General features: G+C 39.1%; 1 protein-coding gene across 1 annotated transcript in view; it reads left to right on the top strand.

The window, feature by feature from the left end:
• Positions 1 to 21,119, top strand: part of DNAH11 (dynein axonemal heavy chain 11) — a 4,606,558-nt gene that overhangs the window by 4,214,866 nt on the left and 370,573 nt on the right. Inside the window, exon 80 of the mRNA XM_044065542.1 lies at positions 13,067 to 13,179. Coding sequence (XP_043921477.1) covers positions 13,067 to 13,179 — 113 coding nt within the window. The remainder of the gene's footprint in view (positions 1 to 13,066; positions 13,180 to 21,119) is intronic.

The following is a 21,119-nucleotide window of genomic DNA, read 5'->3' as shown; positions in this document are numbered from 1 at the left end:
CTTAGGATCTTAATTTTGTTTGGGAAAAATTAACACTTGTTCCATTAGAAGCAGATCATTAGGCTGATTTGAGATTCTTAACATGGAAAACAATGCTGCTGATTGCTCTAACTTCATCAGAAAGACTCTCTGGGTTATAACCATACCTCATTTTCTTTGAGAACAGATCATTCATTTATGCCTAAAGTAGTATCCTTGTTTACGTTTAGGAGAGCTGTCCATCTCATTGTCTGCTTTCCAGTACCTAAAAATAAAGGAGAAAGTATTTCACTTACTTTAGATGTCCACAGACAACTCAGATAGTATCTTGGCAGAACCAAAAACATTAGAAATTCTGAATCAGTTTGTTCATTTCTTATGAAGGAAAGAAAAAAAAATGAGAAATAGTGTCAAAGCATACGATTTCCAAATGGTTGTTTCATGTTATTTCCTTTTGTTATTCCCACCATGACAAGTCCATTCCAGGTGTGGTCAAGGCACAAAGGCCTTGGCTTTTTCAGTAACATTTCAGAAAGGATGGACTCTAGATGTATTCTAGTGGCAGTAACTTGGTCCTCTGTATATACTTTCACAAAGCACCAGAAGCTAGACTCTTTTGTTTCAGGTCTAGAGCAGACTTTGCTAGGGCCATTTTTTATGGCTTCCTGGACCCTCAGTCTTCCTCCTTCCAAACTTTCTAAGTGTTGGTATTCTATTCATACAGCAGTGATCTAGTGATGATTATAGTATATTTGTTTAAGTAAACTTACCATAACAGTAGATGCTTTAATTAATACATCACTGCTGCAGTAGCAGTTCCCTCCCTCCATTCCCCTTATTTAATTTTTTTTTTGTATGATTGTGTTTGCCACGGTGAGGACATTAATTTTTATATACCTAGCACTGACCTGTTATCGGGGCTCTTGCATCCTTTCTTCAGTTGGCATAAAAGCTCTGAAGGGCATGGCACCCTGACTACTGACTTTTCCCTTGCCTGCTTGAGCCATCAGTGGTCTGGGTGCATGGAAGGTGCCCTAAAACTTTGAAAGCCTGTCAGCCATTATATCCTGTACAAGATATAACCCATATTCTTTAGGCTACTGCAGCAGTGATCTATTCAGACATTTACTTACACAACTGCACTTTCTATGGCTTTCATAGCTGTAAAACATTTTGTTCTCCTGATTTTTTTTTCTGTAAATAGTAGTACATTGGAGCAGCTGAAGCTCTTTGTACTACAATGGTAAGGTTGGACTGCTCTCAAAATAAATTTCTTAACATACATGTCTTGAATATGTAGCAACTTGGTTCTTAACAGAGATCTGATTGTAATGTTCTGTGTTAGCAACAGACAAGGTTAACAGACTGAGGAAAAGTGTGTAGGAGTATTTTGGTGTGGGTGTGGGTGGAAGGGAGGGAGTCAGCATTAAGGTCCTGCGTTAAAATGTGCAAAAGAAAAGTGGTGGGGCATGTGAATTCATGAAAATGTAGTTTTTATTTAATGTAAAGAGCCTAACCTATTATACATTTATGAGAATGGTAGGGGAGTAGGTGAATGAAGGAACAAGTATGACGCCTTTTAATGAATGTCTCTCTTTACAGGCTCTGTGAACAGAGGGAAAAAGAAGGATGGATATAGTTCTTGTTTGTGATAATCATTAAGCAGAAACAGTAAGCAATTGTAGTTTTTGAATCAACAAAACAGAAGGATGGCTGATTAAACACCAGAATGTGAGATTTAGTTTAAGAAGGAAGGAGGCCAATGTGAATAGGTATCCAAATGAAAGCATCATATTCTAATATTTTACTAAATAACAGGTTGAGTGGCTTGGCAAAACTGGCAAGTTCTTTGTTAAAGAAATGGGGTGATTAAAGCAAAGAGTTTTACTGAATATTAGGCTGGGTCAGCATTTAACTTATGGAATAAGCAACTGAATTTAAAAATGCACAGATATATGAACAATAAACAATGTAATAAGTGTAACAAACAAGCTGAAAATGCTAAGTACACTGTAAATACTCCTTGTTTTAACATACAAATTTTATTTATTTGTTAATTTGCTAAATGAAATAACCCAGGGACTCTTAACTTACAACCCAGGTCAGTTAGCATGGAAAGCACAGTTATGCACAGTAGTCTGGTTTTATAGCAAGTAGTAATGGGAGTCTTTGTTTACCTAGCTCAACGTTAGTCATTAGAAGAGAGAGTTTCAAGTACAAAAGCAACAAATGGTTAATGTCCAGCAATATTCACTGTATACTACGTATACAAGAGACACCAGTAATAGCAGGCTGAGATGACTTCTGGCAGGACTTGAGTCCCCAAATTGGATTAAATGTACTGTATGTATATACCTGAGCCTGCTACAATAATTAATACTTACGTTAACCTTTGTCCAAAAAGCATTCCATTCATAGACAGATATAATACCAGCAAATTATTTTCATTTCTTATACTCTGTGGTAGAGAATTCCATGTTGCAGGGCCAATTTTACTATTGTTTTTTTTTTTTCACTTGTTGCAATTCTAAAATGCAATCTTCTTTTAGGGTGCCTTGGTTGTGTGTGTGTGTGTCTTAAGTGGGTAGTGTTGCTATTTTTTATCCAGCTTGATTGCTTGCTGAGCAGGGACAATATTTCAGTTTAAGGAGATTGATATTAAGGAATGTTAAGGTGAGCAACGTGTGGTGGTCTTGCATTTATTGGGCTTTTTTGCAGGGGTGCTTTTCTTTATGTTTGTTAATGGGGTAGGTGAACTGGTCCAAAGACCATTTTCAGCCAATAATTAGGCCAAGTAAACATTAATAAATTACAATGGATCAAACTACATAATTACAGTAATACATACAAAAGTGAAGCATAATGTGACTGTATACACACTGGAGCAGATTATAGCAAGTTACATGGAATCCAGCCACAGAAATACAGTATAACCTCCCTGTTCTTTCCTCATCAGGCCTATAATTGAGTAAAATGCCCCTTTTAGTGTGTACCTTTCCAAGCATCAGCAGCAATTGGAGAGACCACAAAGGTTCCTCACAAGGAAAATGCAAGGTCTTCAGCATCTGTCCTATGTAGATTGTCTGAAATCATTGTCACTTTATTCTGTTTCATACATAATACTCAGAGGTGATCTCTGCCTTGTGTATAAGGCAATCTCGGACTCTGCTTTACTGGAAATACTGCATATCCACAAGTCAAATGGCACACAAGTTACTTACTCTAAAGACTTTAACCTGGTATATGACATTAATAGAACTTGCTGGAGGGACAGATTTGTCTCGCAGAGGTTACCACACCTTTGGAACAGGCTCCCACTTCATGTCAAACATAGCACCTCATTGGCCCTCTTCAAATGTAGTCTGGACGATAGGATGGGTAGCTGTAAATTCACCATGGGGGTTCCACCTGGGTCTCTCTTGGACAGGGCAATAGGTGCTGATCGTGGAAACAAGGGTAGAACTTGGCTAGACTTGTAAGGGCAGTAGGGCCATTGGCATAGTAACTTCCTATAATCCTTCAAGCATAAAGAACATGTAGTCCAAAAAACAATTAATTTGACTATATTCACTTGATTAAACTGTTTAACAGTACAGCAAGAAAAGTGCCTAGCAAACAATTCAGAGAACTATGGCATGAAAAGTGTGGGAGGGGTATTACTGGGTCTTGTAATAACACAGTAGCAAAGACAGGGGAAGAGGAAAAAGTTTATCAGATGTTGTTAGCCAGTGTCTCCAAAGCAATTGCAATTGTTTTCTTCAAGAAGTGAGAACAGAGGGATTTTTTGAAAGAAGCAAGATTATCAGATTTTTTAATGTTATCTGATAGAGAGTTCCTGCAGGGTGTGGCATGCTCAAAGAAGGATCTTTCACAGCAGGCAAGAGTAAAGGGAGTGCAGGCTAATAACAGAGAGTTGGAATTAGTAAGGTGTAGTTCAGGGTTTTAATACATAATTTATCGAGGAGATGTGGTCTGTAACTTGGGTTGAGAAGTTTGTAGGTGAGAGTATTAAGGAAGAAAGTAGCTCAGTCACTGGTAGTTCATAGGTTCATAGGTTCATACTAGGCTCTCTGCCCGAGGGCATTTACAAGCCTAGCCCATCGTTTTGTGGCTTACGCCACCCCTTTAGTATGGGGAACTATACCCATTATTTTGCTGTGCCTCTGTCGAGCAGTGACGCTGAGGTAATCCCTGGGGTATATCTGCGATCTCCCATCCATTGGTCAAGATTTCTCTTGAACAAGGCCAGCGAGGTGCTCTGCCTCACATATACCGGGATTTTGTTCCACAGCATAGGGAGTCTTTGGGTGATGAATCTATCCCTCCAGCACGTCCTATTAATAGCCGTGTCGAGGTTTAAGTCTCCCGCCCTTGTGGCTCTGATGGATCTAGATTTTTTGAGGTGAAGCATATTCATCAAATCTGGGTTTGACATGGCCTTGTATGTTAGGCAAAGGTCACCTCTGAGCAAGCGTGGCGACTGAATAGAGCTGGAGTTCTTTCAGTCGGGCAGCATAGGACAGATTTTTGAGACCCTTTATCCTTTTGGTGAGGAACTTTTGTGGCCTCTCCAGCTGCTGGCTGCAAGTGTCGGGTCAGATACATTCCGAATGGGGCATTATACTCAATCATTGGTCTGATGAGTGATGAGTAAAGGGAGACTATGACCTCCCTTGATCTAGATGAGAATCCCTTCATGATGAGGTGGGCAATGTAGAAGGTCTTCCTAACTACTTTGTCTACATGGGTGTCGAATGACAGACTACTATCAACCTGGGTCCCCAGGTCCCTGATAACTTCTTCTGTGCTCAGTGGATTGCCACCTATTTGGTAGCTAGGGGTAACCTTGTTTTTCCCGAAGGGTATGACTATGCATTTTTTGGCATTTAACTTTAGGCCGTGGCTCTGGCACCAGTTATCCGTTTCTGTGAGACCCTTCTGAAGGATATCTGTGTCAGATGTGTTTTCTACTATGGCGCCCAGTTTGCAGTCATCTGCAAACTTTGTCAGCCATAACCCTCCTGTGTTTGCTTGTACTTCGGAAAAGTAGATGCCAAACAAGAGTAGGCCCAGGACTGAGCCCTGTGGGACACCACTTGTGACATGCTTTGAGTCTGACATGGCGCCAGCAACTCTGACCCTGTGGGTTCTGTCACTCAGCCAGTTTGCAACCCATCTTGTGATGTATGGGTTAACATTTAAGCTGATGAGTTTTTCAATGATACCCGAGTGGGGTATTGTATCGAAGGCCTTCGCCAGATCGAGGTAGGCTGTATGGACTGCCTTTCCCTCATCAATGGCTTTGGTGACTGTTTCGAAAAAGTCAACCAAGTTTAAAAGGCATGATCTGCCTTTGACAAAGCCAAACTGGGTTGGATCCAAAGTCTGCAAATTCCTATGTCTTTATTTATGAGGTCCATTATGATCCTCTCCATGGCTTTGCAGATAAGGCTTGTCAAGCTAATGGGCGGTAATTTCCAGGGTCGGTGGAGGCACCGCCTTTGTGAAGTGGGACCACAGTTGCAGTGCGCCACTCCTGGAGTGCGTATCCAGAGGTAAGACTTTGATTAAACAGCTGTCCTAGCTGTGGGTTTAATTCCTCATTGAGTTCGTGGAGCACACAGCCGGGGACACCATCAGGTCCCATGGATGCTGTGTTTTTGCTTTGGAGAGAGCAGTTCTCACTTGGGCGTTGGAGATGTTTGGGGGGCTGCAATCATTTGGTATAGGTATCTCTCCTTTTGGGGGGGAGGGAGAAGTTTGCACTGAACCTGTCAGCCAGTATGTTGGCAATGTCTGTAGGATCAGTAATCTTCACATCATTTTGAACTAGTTCTGAGCATATCTGGGAGTTTCCTCCCAGGTTTCTAACATAGCTAAAGAAGGCCTTATGATTGTCTTTTGAGTCTTTAGCTATTTTTCTCTCGAAATTTGCTTTGGATGATTTTATGAGAGCTCTTAGTTTTTTACTTATAGTAATCAAGGGTGTCTTACCTTTTAAGGATTTTGCTCTATCTTGTAGTAGCTTCCTCCATTTGTTGTAGAGTTTGTTTATGGCTGGGGTCCACCAGACTGGACGCTTGCCTTTGGTACAAAGAGTCTTTGTTTTGCTTGGGATTGCCTTATCCATGCAGTCCTGCAGGTGCTGGTAGAAGGCATTTGTAAGTGATTCAGCGGCTTGAGTACTGTTTTCCGCCGGCTCTGGGGCCTTAAAGGAGACCACACTAGTCTTTAGAAGTGTGAAGTTTGCTTTCGAGAAGTTCTTTACTGTGGTCTTTTTTATTTCAGGTGGGGGTGGGATGAGGACCTCCAGCGAGATTAGTTTGTGATCTGATCTCACCAGTGAGGGGTATACTTCCGGTGTTGAACATTGTGCTCCCATGTTTGTGATGATGAGATCAAGTATGTTATCTCCTCTTGTGGGGATGGTGACTAGTTGTTCCATGGCATTTGAGTTTATGAATTCCAGGAACTTTTGGGCTAGGGTGTTTGGGCTTGAGTAGTGTTCCCAGTCTATATTAGGGTAATTGAAGTCACCTAGTATGATGGTGTTTGGTGATACATTTATCCCTCTAGTGTTTTCAGGAAGGCCATGTGAGGTTCCTGAGTTTGTGAGGGTGGCCTGTAACATGCTACAATTTGCAGAGCAGTCTTGCCTATGGTTAATTGCACCTGGATGGTCTCCGATGCATAGTGCGTTGCCACCAGTCTTGAGGTGTGGGTGTCCTTGATGAATATGGATACCCCTCCTTTCTTGGTATTGTCCGGATTTTGGGGCCGGAACGCATGATATGAGGTAAAACCTGATAGTGCTGGGGTGCTCTCAGGAGCCTTGAACCAGGTTTCTGTCACAGCACAGACATCGATGTTCTCCATACTGAGAAGGGCCTCGAGTGCATGCATTTTGAGATTTAGACTTCTGGCATTGAGCAGCATTACCCTTAGTTTTTTCCTTTTTGTGTTCTAGGGTGGTAGGTTTAGAATTTGAGCCTTGCCTAAAAAGGCACTATGGGGGTGGCAAGAGCCTTTGCCAATATCCGGAATCCCAGGGGTGACAGGTGCAAGCCGTCCCTTGCGAAGCAGCATGGCTTGTCCAGCATGTCATCCCAGGCAGACAGACACTGGATCCCCTTTGAATGACACCAGTGTTTAAGCCAATTGTTAAAGCTGATCATCTTATCTCTGTATTGTGGCATCATTCTTGGTGAAGGTAGGATACTGCTCAAGGTCAGGGTCATACCCGCCTGGGCTACATAATCAGAGAGCTCCTCAATGTCTCTTTTCATGTAGTCCAAGGAGGTACGTCTCAGGTCGTTTACACCAGCGTGGACAATGACTGAGTCATATTTGTACCTGCTGTTGAGAGACCTGAGTGCTTGCGTTATGTGGCGGATTCTAGCGCCCGACAGGCAGCTTACTGTGACCTTCTCCTTACTCAGTCTGGTGAGCGGGACGTCAGTGTGTCTGACTATGGAGTCACCAATGACTAGTGTGTCTGGCATTGTGTTTGGCCTTAAGGGCTGTGACTGTTTGACACTCTGACTGTGAGGTCTATGTGTTGCAGGTGTTGTGTTCTGAGGTGGTGGTTGTTTGGGTGTCTGCTTTGGTGGCCTCTGCTGTTTTGGTAGATTTTTGATCAGAGCCTCCGAGTATGTCTTTGTGTGTTTATGTGTATGATTTGAGGTTGTGATGGTACTATGTGAGACTGGGTCTATAGTGTGTGTGGTAACCTTCTCCTCCTGACTGGTCTTGCCAGTCCTATGTTGAGAGAGCTCAGCCTCCAGTTTGGCCGTATAGTTGCATCTCTCGCATGTATTTGTGTTTTGTGGGAGGAGGAGAGGGTTGTCTGTGTACATGAGGCAATTGTAACATTGCCTCAATATTCCCAGGTTCACCAGCTGAGCAGGAGAGGACACTAGCAACTGATCCTCGACATGCTAGAAGGAATAGACAAAAAACTTTAAAAAGATTCCGGGGACGTGGGTGACCGAGAAATGGGGTTTGCCTTTTGGGGTACTATCTATGACAAGAGTGCCGTATCAAGGTAATAAGTACTGTAGGAGCAAGTGCTAGGTTTAACAGATAGAGAATAGTCTACTTGGAGTCAAGTAGAGATGATCTTTTTAGTTATAGGATACGCTGATTAGATCAGTAGTATAGTTCGAGGAAGGTAGTTTTAAGGGAAAATTTGAAGAGTGGACTTTAAGTAGCCCGAATAGTTTAAACCTGCTTAACTGGTGCTGCCCTAGTGTGCAACAGTGGCAACTCCGCGCTAAATCGCGCTAATTCGCGCTAAAGCACGCTAAAACGCGCTTTATAGCAGGGGCTGGAAAAGACAGGAAATGACCCAAAATGGCCAATAGACTACAAGTTACTGCCTTAAACCACTCCTCTAAGGACAAACAGGCAGCTCAGTACTCCCCACTCTCACTGGTGAGTAAAGAAACTTCCCCCTGACCAAACAAGGAAAATGGAGAAACACAGGAACCAAGACAAAGCCCAGGGATCAGCAAAATCTGGTCTCTGGAACACTAGTTAGGAAAGTATGGAAAACAAGGATATTTTTGTTTGTTTTTTTACAGAAAAGCAGAAAACACAATAAATGCTATGGTTTTCGACTAAATGCTATCAAAAGCTAGTACACTTGAGTGTATTAGCCTGTAGTTTAACTTTTAGGCAAAACTTAAACTAGCAAGTGCAGTAAACAGATTTAGCTTATAAACACAGTAAAAACAGTGCAAACTTTGATAAAACAAGCAGAAACAGTGGTCGAAAGGCACAAAAAGTCGAAAAAGCCAAGAAAAATACTTAAAATCTGGAAAGGTAGTCTTTTCTGGTCTCTGCTGCTAGAGGAACACTGCTGGCCACCACGAGGAGCTGTGCTGAGTTCTCAATAGCTGGAAAAGCCCACCAAAACGCGCTTTATAGCAGGGGTCTGGAAAAGACAGGAAATGACCCAAAATGGCCAATAGTCATTTTCCTTTGCTTGAGGGTAAGGCAGAGGTGTTCAGATTTGCTAGAGAAGTGGATGAACCAGAGACTTTGATTTGTGGCATGCTGCAGAAGAGTAGAGTTGTGTGATGAGCCAATGCAATGCTGAGCAAGACCGTATTAAAGCCTTGTAAGTAGGATATAAATGGTTATAGCACATTGGGCTTCAGCAGTCAGAAGGTAAGAGGTTTTTATAAGAAAGTATTAATAATGTATTTATTTACTGACATTTGATTACTGGGAAAGTCCAACTGGGTAGAAGCCCATTTTCAGTCGTGGCCTGGAGAGAAAAACTGAAAACATTTTAAGAATAATAAAATTTTACAGTCTTCAAAAATGAAACAAAACATCTCAATTTAAATAATTATAACAAAATAAGACATAATATAAAATATTGATTAAAATCGATACAAGGTTTATGACAATCATTTAATATTTAGAGAAATTTTAGACAGCTTGTAGAGAAATTAAAGGTAAGTTAGTCTAATAGAAAGAGAAATTTCAATATGAAGTGATGGAAAACAGACTTATGGTATATTCTGAGAGAAAGTCAGGGAAGAGAATTAGATAGCAGTAAGGAAGTAAGTGAAGAAGGGAGAGTAAGGAGGTATAAGGAATGAAAAGGTACTTGTTCACATTTAGGGATATAGTTCATCCTGGATTTAAGCAAGAACAGGGACAGATTTTAGCTAGGACGTCTTTCAGAGTGGATTTGAAAGATGGGAGGGAGGGTATAGACTTAATGGATACAAGTAAAGAGTTCCAGGCCTTAGCAACCTTGTACGAGTACAGACAGTGCCAAGCAGAATTTGGATTTCAACATGTCTGTAGAATTTATTATTTTAATTATTTTATTCTTGTTATCGGGGTTCTGACAGTGAGACACACCTACAGATTTTATTTAATGTGGTTTGCATAGTGTTTGTATTCTGCAAATGGTTTAAAGTTATTATAAGGGGTGTATTCTCTAACTTAGGAATAAGCATGCCAATTCCTATAGCTCTTGTGAACCAATTGGTCAACTTATAACTAACTTTCTGGTGTTAAGCACAGTATTAATGGTGATGTTCACATAGTGCTTAAATGTGAGTGAAAGGTCTAGCCAGCCTCATTGTGTCTGTAATTTTGGGCTGTGTCTAGGGCAGCTGCTAGATGCAACAGTTCTGAAGGTACGGTTATTGCCCAATCTCTGTTGTAAACTATGTCTTTTACTTCTATTATTTTTATAATATTTTAATACTGCTTTGACAAATGTATGCTGATTGAATTCTGTAATTGTACATTAAGCCTAGATGATGGCTGAAGAGGGTCTTTGGATTGGTCAAACCTACCTGTTAAAAAAGATAAGTTTGGTGCATTCTCCAGAACAGTATTTGACCACACACTTCACTTGCTTGAACCTCTACACAGGGAACTGGTTTCCTAGAAACTGGTATCTGTATTGTAGAAAGTGATCCATTTCATTTCAGCTCTGTGGTATAGAATGAAAAGCACTAACTGTGACCCAGATGACCTGGGATTGTCTAGTAACCCATTTGATGGAGGAATCCATAAAGAAGGGTGGGAGTGAGCAACTGATGGTGGCTAATCCATCGTAAGGGGGAGAAGTGTTCCAGCCTGCTAATGTAGAGAGGAGCTTGCAAGACATACAACATATGGACTAGGGACATGCATTTGGCTTGTCTAAGCCATAGCCATACAGTAGCCTTCATGGAGAATGTGCAGAAATACATGAATTGAAAAGGGAAGGCATGTAAGCCGTTGCTTCTGCAGGCATACACATTAGCCTGAGGAGGTGTGGTTAGGGCTCAGAATCCCTTCATGGCTGCCTGAATGATGGCTGCATCATGACTGGCTCTCATTCTACTTACAAATGGATAACTATGAATGTACCATAGACTTTTTTGTTGGCAGAAAAAGATATTGGAAAAAAACTTACCATATTGATTACTAAAAAAAAAAAAATACAAAATTTGCATACCACTCAGCTGTCCAGATTTTCACATAAAGTACAGATGTTTTCCTCATATTTTTGTTTTTTTCCTTATAAACATTTTGTTTTTCTGGAAAATCAGTGAGGACTGAATTCACTGAATAATGATAGGCATTTGAGTTTCAGACTTCACATCCTTCAGAAAATGCATAGTAATGCAAAACATTGTATTCTAGCAACATTCTACGTTTATGGAAGCAATATTTAAAATGTGTCCCTAAATTTTAACCTTTGTCCCCATCCCAATTATTTTTGGCTATTTTTCCAGATTTCTTGTGCTAAGAGATTGAGATGTATGAGTGAATATTTGAATAAGATAGTGACACAAAAAGATTACTGCTGATTATGAAGATTTGATATTAGTTAAGTTTTTTTAGTATTCACACAGTAGTGAGAAGAAAATTCTTATGCACTGATTTACAGGTTTGGCTTATTTCATGAGTTCTTAAATATGTGTAATTGGGCTTGGTCAGACCAAAACCAGCAATATTCAACATATATGGAGAGAGTAAGCAAACATTTTTAAAAGCAGATTAGTTATTTATTTTACCTAAACAGTTTTAATGCATTTTGGATTTGCCACCAAGGTACAGTATCTGATTGGGTGGATGAGTTATTTTACATGGTTTGTTCACAAAACAGCTGTTTAAAACCAGAATAACTCATAATGTAAAAGAAGCACACTATTGGATAATTCAGGTGTGTGTGTGTGTATGCATGTGGGCGTGTGTACATACATACATATGCACACAGTGGTGTAGGCATTGCTATTGTTATTTACAGCTTGGAAGATCATAGCATGGAAAACCTCTGGTTCATCACAGAGGTAGTATTTAGTTGTATGTAAGTTGCATGCTTGAGTTTGCACAGCAACAACCTTCCGATAAAGCTGACTGGTTTGGCATTGAAGGTGAATTTTTTTTAATTCAGAAATGTGATGTAGTGCAGTTTAGTTCTGGCTGTTTAACTGCAAAGTAATAGAAATTTGGAGTGGATGAGGAATGGGCAGAGAAAGAAAGGCTGGATCAAGTTTTGTATTTTTTCATGACAAATAATTGGATTGCTGCCATCTGTTACTAAACTATGCTGACAACACAGTAAATTGTAATTGAAAGGTCATAATAAGAAGCCTGTTCAGTCACTTGGGGGAGGTTGTAATATTAAGGAATGTCAATATTTTGAGAGACCTGTATTGACCTGCAAGCTGAGAGCAAAACTGATATATTTACTGTATCACTGAATATTCCAAAAGCAGTTATGGATTGACTGCCTTTGTGATTCACAAAGATCATAACTTCAGTTAATCAATGCCAATCTCTGTTCTGAGAAAGGGCACCTATAATGAATTTAATTAAAAATAATGAAATGCCATAATTAGCAGCTGTCAGATTGACCTGCATGGCTTCCACTGTCAAAATAAGAGTCCAGCTGCAAACCCATGTCTCTGCCACATATTCAGTTGTACTGTTACATTATCATGCTGCTAGAGATACTGATAATACCTTTACCCTAGAATGAAAAATAAAGTAATTGTACACGTATAGATGTGCACTAAAATTGCCAGCTAAGTTTATTGTTGCTGCATTTGGTTTTGTAGTGTAGACTGGCACCTTTAGCCTCACCTAATTCTGTTGTAATAAGAGTACAGCTTTTGCAAAGGCAGTGAAAGTTAAAAGAGAGGGGGCAAACAAATTGAGTTTGAAAGGATAGTGAAAAAGTACGTGGAACCTGTCTGTATTTTTTTCTGGTTGTAAACCACACTGAAATTGTTGTTTCGGATTTTTGCTTCAGAATTTTGCTGATAAAATGTGCATTTTTGATTTGACAGTAGTGGGTTACAGTCACCAGATAATAACAGGTCTTAAAAGAGCAAACTTCTTATTCTTCACGAATAGTAAGCACAGTATTTTCTTTCTTTCTTCATTAAACTGAATAGTATACATACTTAGAAAGTATCTCTTATCTTAAGTCTTAATCGTTGATTATTTTAGTTTTCCCTGTGGTTCTTAGGGTAATTTAAAATTATAGTCATGCAAATGTTGAAATAGCGACATTTTTAAAATAATGAGGGAAACTTTGCCAAACTCTTCATATTTTCTGCAGGATCAATCACCTTCTGTTGCAATGTCGAGAACTTGATACTTGGACTCAGGATCTTGTCCTACCAGCAGCAGTGTGGCTTTCAGGGTTCTTTAATCCCCAGTCGTTCTTGACAGGTGAGTAGCTGAGAAAAAGGATTGAAAATTGGGCCATCATTTTATGCAGTTGTTTAATTGTTGCACTGACCCTTTGATTATAAGCCTACTATGTAAAACAGAAATGTTGCTCTTTCTCAGAATTTTGTCTTGTCTGCTTTGATATGTTTCTTCTTAGCGTCAGCTCTATTTCATCTTAAAAGAAATTTCTTAGAAGCAGGATGCTGAGTATTTTAGTAGATTCAGATGACTGAGAGAAATCTGTTGCAAATCTAATTTTAACACCTTTGTTAAACTATCACTTAAGATATAGGCATGCATACATTTATATAAAAGAAGACAAACCATGTTAACATGTTCATGGTTACAAACACTATACATCACATATATTCTTTTATACAGCTATCATCAATCAAACATTATATAAATTGTTCAATTTCTGCCTTCCCTTAAACCTCACTTCTTCTCCAAAACATTATTCTGCATGTATTTTCCTACAATTTCCATTTTTCTATGCAATTTGTTCCTACTCTTTTCTTGCAAATGTATTTTGTTATTCCAAAACTGAAAAAAGTAGAAACACAAATATTTGATTTTTCACAGGACCAAGTATTTAATTTGTTTACTAAGTGTGTGTGTGTGTGTGTGTGTGTGTGTGTGTGTGTGTGTGTGTGTGTGTGTGTGTGCGTGTGTGTGTGTGTGTGTGTGTGTGTGTGTTTTATTTAGCAGGATGTGTAGGGGATTGCCCACCCCCACATGTGCATATAAAAAAACACCCTTTGGGTCTTGTCTGTTCACAGACTTTTGATTGTGTAACTGAGTGATCAAAATAAAAACTTTAAACAATTAACCAAGATCACTACAAGACTAATAGTACTTAATACCCATATGTTTAAAACTTACCTGTTTAAGGTTGCTATGTATGTTGACCTACTGAACTTCACTTCCTGTTGCAGCTTGAGGAAATGTGTGTCTTTTGTTTTTTTATGCATTCATCCAGTAACCTGAGACCCTTCTTGTAGCACTTGTGGGTCAGATGTCCTCCACAGATTTGACGATACCTTGTATGTCATTCATTCCATGGTAGGGTCTGTTTTCATCTTTCTAAAGGGAAGTTGCATGTTGGACCACAAATCAGGGTTAACCAGAGTTGAGGCAAAATTTTTGGATCAAAGGCCAAGGCAATATAATTCTGGGGACTGGACGTTTCACACAAAGCCCTAACATTTCTTCATGTCATGTTGTAGAGAAATTTAGATGTTTATATGCCACTGTACAAAGTCAGACAAACTCTTGTGTGTGTCTCCTCTATTGTAACTTTTTGACTGTCTGACCAGTGTTAGCCTTTGATCTCCATCAAGGGATGGACCTTTGACAGACTTTGGCAATCCCATCTGCTGAGAACAGCTGGCTTTCAGCTACAGACTCATGTGTTCTCAAGCCTGCTGCCTGGCACATGTGATACTGCCATAACCAAGTCATTGACAACATAGATTTATATATCAGTCTTGCTTTTTATTTCATAATGTTCCCCAGTTTTATGTGCTTTTAACTTATCATTATGGTCTTAGATTTTTATGCAATGACTTCCAACTGCTGCATCTCCAAGGCTGTAGCTGAAATTGGTCCCAGTCCATTACCCTAGTTAACAAGCATTTAATTAAAAAATAAATAAATAGGCTAGGTAGAAGCATTGGCTTTAGCATTCTAAATAAGTCCCTCTTTTAAACCGATTGAAGCAGAGTATTTAGTGATTTAGTAATCTAATCAACTTACTTGTTTCTTACTGGCATCAATTCTGCAGAGGCCATCATTAAACAGAGCTATGGCTTGAACTCATTGCGGCTTTGTCTAGCTTATACTCCGTTGTTTCCTTGTGGAGTAAAATTATTTGCAGTGCTGTAATGATTCTGATTCTGAACATTGCTAGATGTGTTCAGTTGTTTTACTGATTTGTTGCTAGGTATTTTCTTTCACTGGATCTGCACAACTTATATCTTCTCTTCTGCTGCCATCACATTTGATACCAAAATTTGCCATATGTTTTGGCAGTTGTGCAACATCAGAAGCACATCTTTACAATGACTTGTCATTCTTAACTCAGTGTAAGAGATGGAAAATTACTTCCAACAGCATATCCTTAAAGAATCCTTTGAAAAAATATATACAGAGTTTGTATGTAGGGACCTCTGAGAAACTGAGGAATTTTTTGCTGATAATGATTTCTTACAGAAGCAATTTTCTAACACTTTTTCCTTAATGGTTACTTTGAACTGGGTTCCCTTAATGAAGTAGCCATGTCCCCCTATGTTGTGTAGTGATTAATATTCCTAGTAAACCATATTCTGTCTTCTTGCAGGATATGCACATGACGTACAAGAGGTTTTTAAGGACAGCTCTTTCCAAAAAGAACAAGAAATTATACAGCTTTCAACTTGCCAGATTCACTTACAGTCAGGATGTGACTAACAGCACCACAGAAGAATAGCCCAGAAAAGGAAGACATCTCACTATTGTTAACGTATACAACTACATACTGACTTTCAGTTGTTTTCTAAGGCTTCCCATTTTGCTCTACTGAACTGCATGACAGAATATAACTGCATGAAGAACTTGAGGAATACTTTCATAGATTGCGGTAGGGAAACAGACAACACAGATGATGCAAATTCAGAAATCACAATTAAGAAATTGTCTACTGTTACTTGCTCAAGTGAATGTAACACAAAACTGGATAGCTGTATTGACTTTTGCTGCCAAAGTTTAATCCTGAATGTTCAAAGGCAGAATCATTAAAACTTTTTTTCCACTCAGAGGGAATGGCATTGGAGTCTTTGGAATCCAAACACAGCATCAACATAAAAACATAGATAAGTACTTTGAGGTGCTCATCTTGAATCATGGTGTCTATGTTGCTGTAGCCAACAGACATCTTTCTGATCACATCTGTTACATACAGCTGCTGGTGATCCTGCTAGATGATATACAGAAACATCAAGGGACCTCATTAACTCCTTCCCAGACTCCATCCAGGACAAGCTAATTAACCGTATTCCCATTTAGTTCTAAGAAGCATTTTATATGCTACCAGCATACAGACTGGTCATAAAATCTTTCTTTTAATGCTCGATGTTAGGATGGACAGACTGTCCTTTTCGTGTATATTCACATTCCCAGTTCAGAGGCATCCTCAAATTCTAAGACAGCATATTATTCTCTTGTCGTTCCCCAGATTTGTCATAACAATGTTCTGTGACCTGGACATTATTGCTGTTTTATATATATATATATATATATATATATATATATATATATAATTTTAACCAAAATATTTATCTTTCATTGATTTCATACTAAAATTATAAATTATTACTTCTTGCTTTTTTCTTTTATCATATATGTATTTTCCCATTAAGTAAAGGAATAGATAACATGAACTAATGTTGAGTGTTTTCATCTTTCCGGCGTGAATAGTGGTTCTAATGAATCAGTCATTATTTATGGCTGGCTTTCACTTTAGAGAATGCCAGGCGATGAGTCTTGCCATCTAAGTTTCAGGACTGCAGACATGGTGAGATAGGCAAGCTGACATACAGATAGACTTTTGTCAGAACTACGTGAACGGTGCAGAGGTACATTGCTTCATGAGCTGTGGAGGTTTTCTCTTCCACTGAAAACGGGATATTATCCCATTCAGACCTTCCTAGTGAACAAATGCCTAATAAAATAAATAAAATATATAATACCCTGTACTTTGCATACCACTTGGCAGTTTATGAAGTAGAAACCCTTTCAGTCAATGTACTAGTGTGCATGTGTACCATGAGGGGCCTTGATGGCAACGTGGATGCAGTCAGTGGTTCCTAGAGCCTCAAGGAAATGGGCCATTTCATAGAACTTCTGCATAGTGGTGTTTCTACCCTCTACAGTCCTTGGGAACCACATATGCTTCTTCCCATGGTGTAGCATGACATCAAGGAAGAGGTGTAGTATTCATCAGGTTGATGCCTGTGATATACCCACTGTATTACCTGCTGGTCACTGGAAGATCCCTGCAGTAAGGATAGTCAGCAATACATGTCTTAGTGTTCATAGGGATTAATATTCTATACATCCCACTGGATTCCATGTGAGAACAGCACACATTTCTGCAAGCTCCCATGTGGTGTCTCTGTCCACTTTATAGTGTTTGACTATGTCCCTGTCATGGAGGTGATATGTAAGTCATGGTCTGACCCTTCTGCCATGTGGTCCAAAATATGCTCTTCAGTTAATATGGCTGGTACTCCTAACATTTCAGTCTGGTCTGTCTATGTTTGCCAAGAAATGACCGTTTATAAACTTGCCAGTGGCCATTGCTAGCCACGCAATTTTTATGTTACTGAAAACCATGTTATTTACCTTTATTTGCATTTACATATGAGCTCATTACCATAATGTTGCTTATTTTAATATCATTGTATCATCATCATTGGCATATGAACCGACCACTGCCTATGTTTCTGAAGCAGTGCCCCTATGCCGCAGCGCACATCTTTTGACTAATGCATTCCACTATTCATTTCTGAATCTCATGAATCTCATCCAAAGTTTGACACAGCTGTTTTTCAAGACAGATAAAGTGCTTGCATGCAGAAACTGTAGTCAGCTGGTTGAAAAGTTGAATTTGAAAGTAAGCATATTTGAAATGTTACTAAGCTCAACAGGGAAAGGAGTTGCACAAAGCTAAGGCCATCTTGCTGAGTTTAAAATCTGATCCTTTAAGGTATTAGAGAAGAAAATTAACAAAAGAATATGCCTTGTTGTGCAAGTCACATCATAATTTTGTATTTTCTCTAACTAAATGAGCTTTAAGTTACAGTTATTTGCATTTATTTATTTTTATCTGTAATGGGCCCTTTTCAGCCATGCCCGAAGCCATAAAACAAGAATATAGTAGGTTGTGATAACTTGAGATATAGTAGCATAAGGGTTTTTGACACAAGACTGAAGACTATACTTTCAAATTCTGCATGTGAGTGAACACACCAAACACAGAAGAATTTGAAAATAAGGTTTTAGAAATTTGACTCCTGCACCCTTTTTGCTTAAATTAGCTCTCAGGTCATTGCAATTTAGGGAAAGGGGAGTTCTTCTTGTAGTGGCTTTTGTCAGACAGAATGCACTTCTGTTTTCTAGCAGCCTTGCTAAGGTAACTGTCAAAAGCAGTGTGCACCTTCAGCAAGTTACATCAGCGCTACTGAAGGCTTTTCTCTATATATATTCAGTTAGAAGACATGGAAATATTACATATGACTGTGGAGAATATCTAGCAATTGTACCTTGATCTAAACAGTTTAAATACATTTCATGAGGGAGTCTTAGAAGGAAATGGCTCAAAAGCTCAAGTGAGATATCTTAGTCATTGATAACATGAGGAATTCTTGCCAGGATAAAATAGGTAACAATGCTGTCTATAGCAGAATGCTCTACCCTGTGTACTCACAGAATATTTGCACAAATGCATGTTGCGGTAGTTGTTTGGCTTGTTTATATGTGTGTGTGTGTGTGTGTGTGTGTGTGTGTGTGTGTGTGTGTGTGTGTGTGCACGTGCTCTCTCTCCCTGCACACACACACACACACACACATATATATATATATATATATATATATATATATATATATATATATAAATGAGCAGTTTTAATGATCAAAGCTCCCAAATATTGACATTTGTTTTGTAGGCAAAACAAATTGTTGAGAAGTGTGTGAGATTAGCAGTCACTGGGGTTGAAGAATATGCCCCTTCCCTGGGAATTGTGTGATCTCGGACTTAGGACATATACTTAGCAGGGGGTGGAGGGTGCAGGGAGGCTTGCCCCCATACAAAAACAATGTTTTTGTGTGCTTTTTTTTTTAATTTGCTTGCTGCGAGGGTATTTTGTGAAGAACACATGGTGACGTGTCAGTATTTGTGTTGTCAACCTTTTCTTGTTGGCATTTTGGTTTTTGGTCATCTTTTGTACACGCACACGCACTCTTGCTCTCACACTTGCACATGGGTTGGTGTATGTGCATAAAAAAAAAAAAAAGAGTACCTTTGTTAACATTTATGAAAATAATGGCATCTTTGTTATTCCACCCATTTTTCTATATCATATTATATGAAATGCTAGTAGAAGGTCTTTCAAGTCTGCCCAGTTTTTGGAGTTGTTCCTTCATTTGACCTTTATTACATGCTCCTTCTCCTCCTGTGGTGGTCTGTACTGTCTAGTTTGGTAACACCTGCCCTTAGCTCTTTCAGTGAAGAAATGATTCTTAATGCTCACATTTAATTGGGCTCCCTTAATCTAATAGTCATCTAGCCTAATCTCTTCCTACTTCCCACTTAAGCCCTTGTGATCCCATACCATGTTCTCCACATCTCTCCTGCTTTCCAGTGATAACAAGTTACATTAAGCCTCTGTTTGCATAGCATTCCTATCTGTAGACTATCTTAGTCACATTTTCACATATACCCTGTAACAATGTGCTCCATTTTTCCCTTTAAGGCCTCTAGATCAGTGCACAGTGTTTCACCTTCGGTCTCACAGCATATGACAGGAAAGACTGTATCACTGTACTGTCCCTAGATACTACTTTGCCAGTATAACATGGTAACATTTATTTTGCCTTTGTTGTTGCCCTCCCACACCGAGCCAGGTGATTAATGGTTTCTGTACTAGTAATTTAGAGATCTTGTCCTTTTTTTTATAACTTGAGTTTTACCTCAGATGATATTTTAAGTACTTGATACATTCTAAATGCCAAAGCTTTTTATCAAACAATTATTGTAATGCAGAAATGATTACAGTCATCTTGACAGGAACAGGTGCTCCTTGAGGCACAAATACAAGGCTTATATGTTTCTTTTAACCGCCCTATATATAAAATCAGTCATTCTCTGACCCTTCCAGTAAAAGAAGGAATTTGGCATAAAATGTTCCATATATATAGCCATGATATGTACAATATTACTTCCATTAAAATAATTCTCAACTACCCTACACTGTTGCACACCTAATTCCAAGACTGTTAAACAGAGTCATGCTGCCTTCACTGCATTAATGAACCACAAGCCATATAATCCAAAAGTGTCATCTTTTTAACTTCATCCAAAACAGAGCCCCATCTGGAATCATCCTTCCAGATTGTAATTGAATTTAGCAGAACCCCTTTCCATCACATAACTGCACTCAATCCTCAAAACACAATGACTCCTTTTAAACTTTAAATTAAAGTCATAATCTAGTTATAGACTTAGCCACAGTCAAGGAGAACAAATCTCTCTATGAATTTGTATTGGTCATTCTCAACTTATCCTTGGGTCCATAAAGGAGGCAAGACGTTTCTCCTTCTGAACTAGCTTAAAAAATACCCTTATGAGCATGGTCAAGGGTCTCTTAAAACTCTTCCAGACAGGGACAACTCAAAGGTAAATATCCTGAAGTTCCAGCCTCAATAGTGTCCTTCCAGAAGTTTCTCCCCTTTTATGGAAGATGTTGGTGTGTTACATCTGGGGTGTGAGAATATGTAGAAACTACTTTGCAATGAAAATCCTTCCAAAAGATAATTACTGAAACATGCAAAACAATATCACATATCTTTTCCCATTGTTTCCCAGCCATATTTTATTCTGCCTGCCCATTGTACTCATTTTATAAGCAGACAGTAGGCTTCTAGCAGCTTGCTCTCTAACTAGCTTTATTGTCTGAATCTTAGTAAGAGAAGCTGTATCTTCATGAACCCCTCTCATCTTTCACTAGGGATGGCCAGAATTGCAGTTTCTTTCTTTACTTTACCCCACACTTCCACCATACATCTCACCTGTGGATTAAGAGACCTCCTCTTCTTTAATGCCTCACCTCAGCATGGAAACTATGGCTTCTACTTCAAGCACAAGTCCAGTGTTTTCTCTAAACCTACACATAGCTGGGGTTCTT

This window comes from Protopterus annectens, chromosome 3.part0 (genome assembly GCF_019279795.1).
Source record: "Protopterus annectens isolate FY-2018-M chromosome 3.part0, PAN1.0, whole genome shotgun sequence".
Lineage (NCBI taxonomy): Eukaryota > Metazoa > Chordata > Ceratodontiformes > Protopteridae > Protopterus > Protopterus annectens.
Note: the sequence above shows the minus strand (reverse complement) of the source record. Positions and strands in the feature narration are given on the sequence as shown.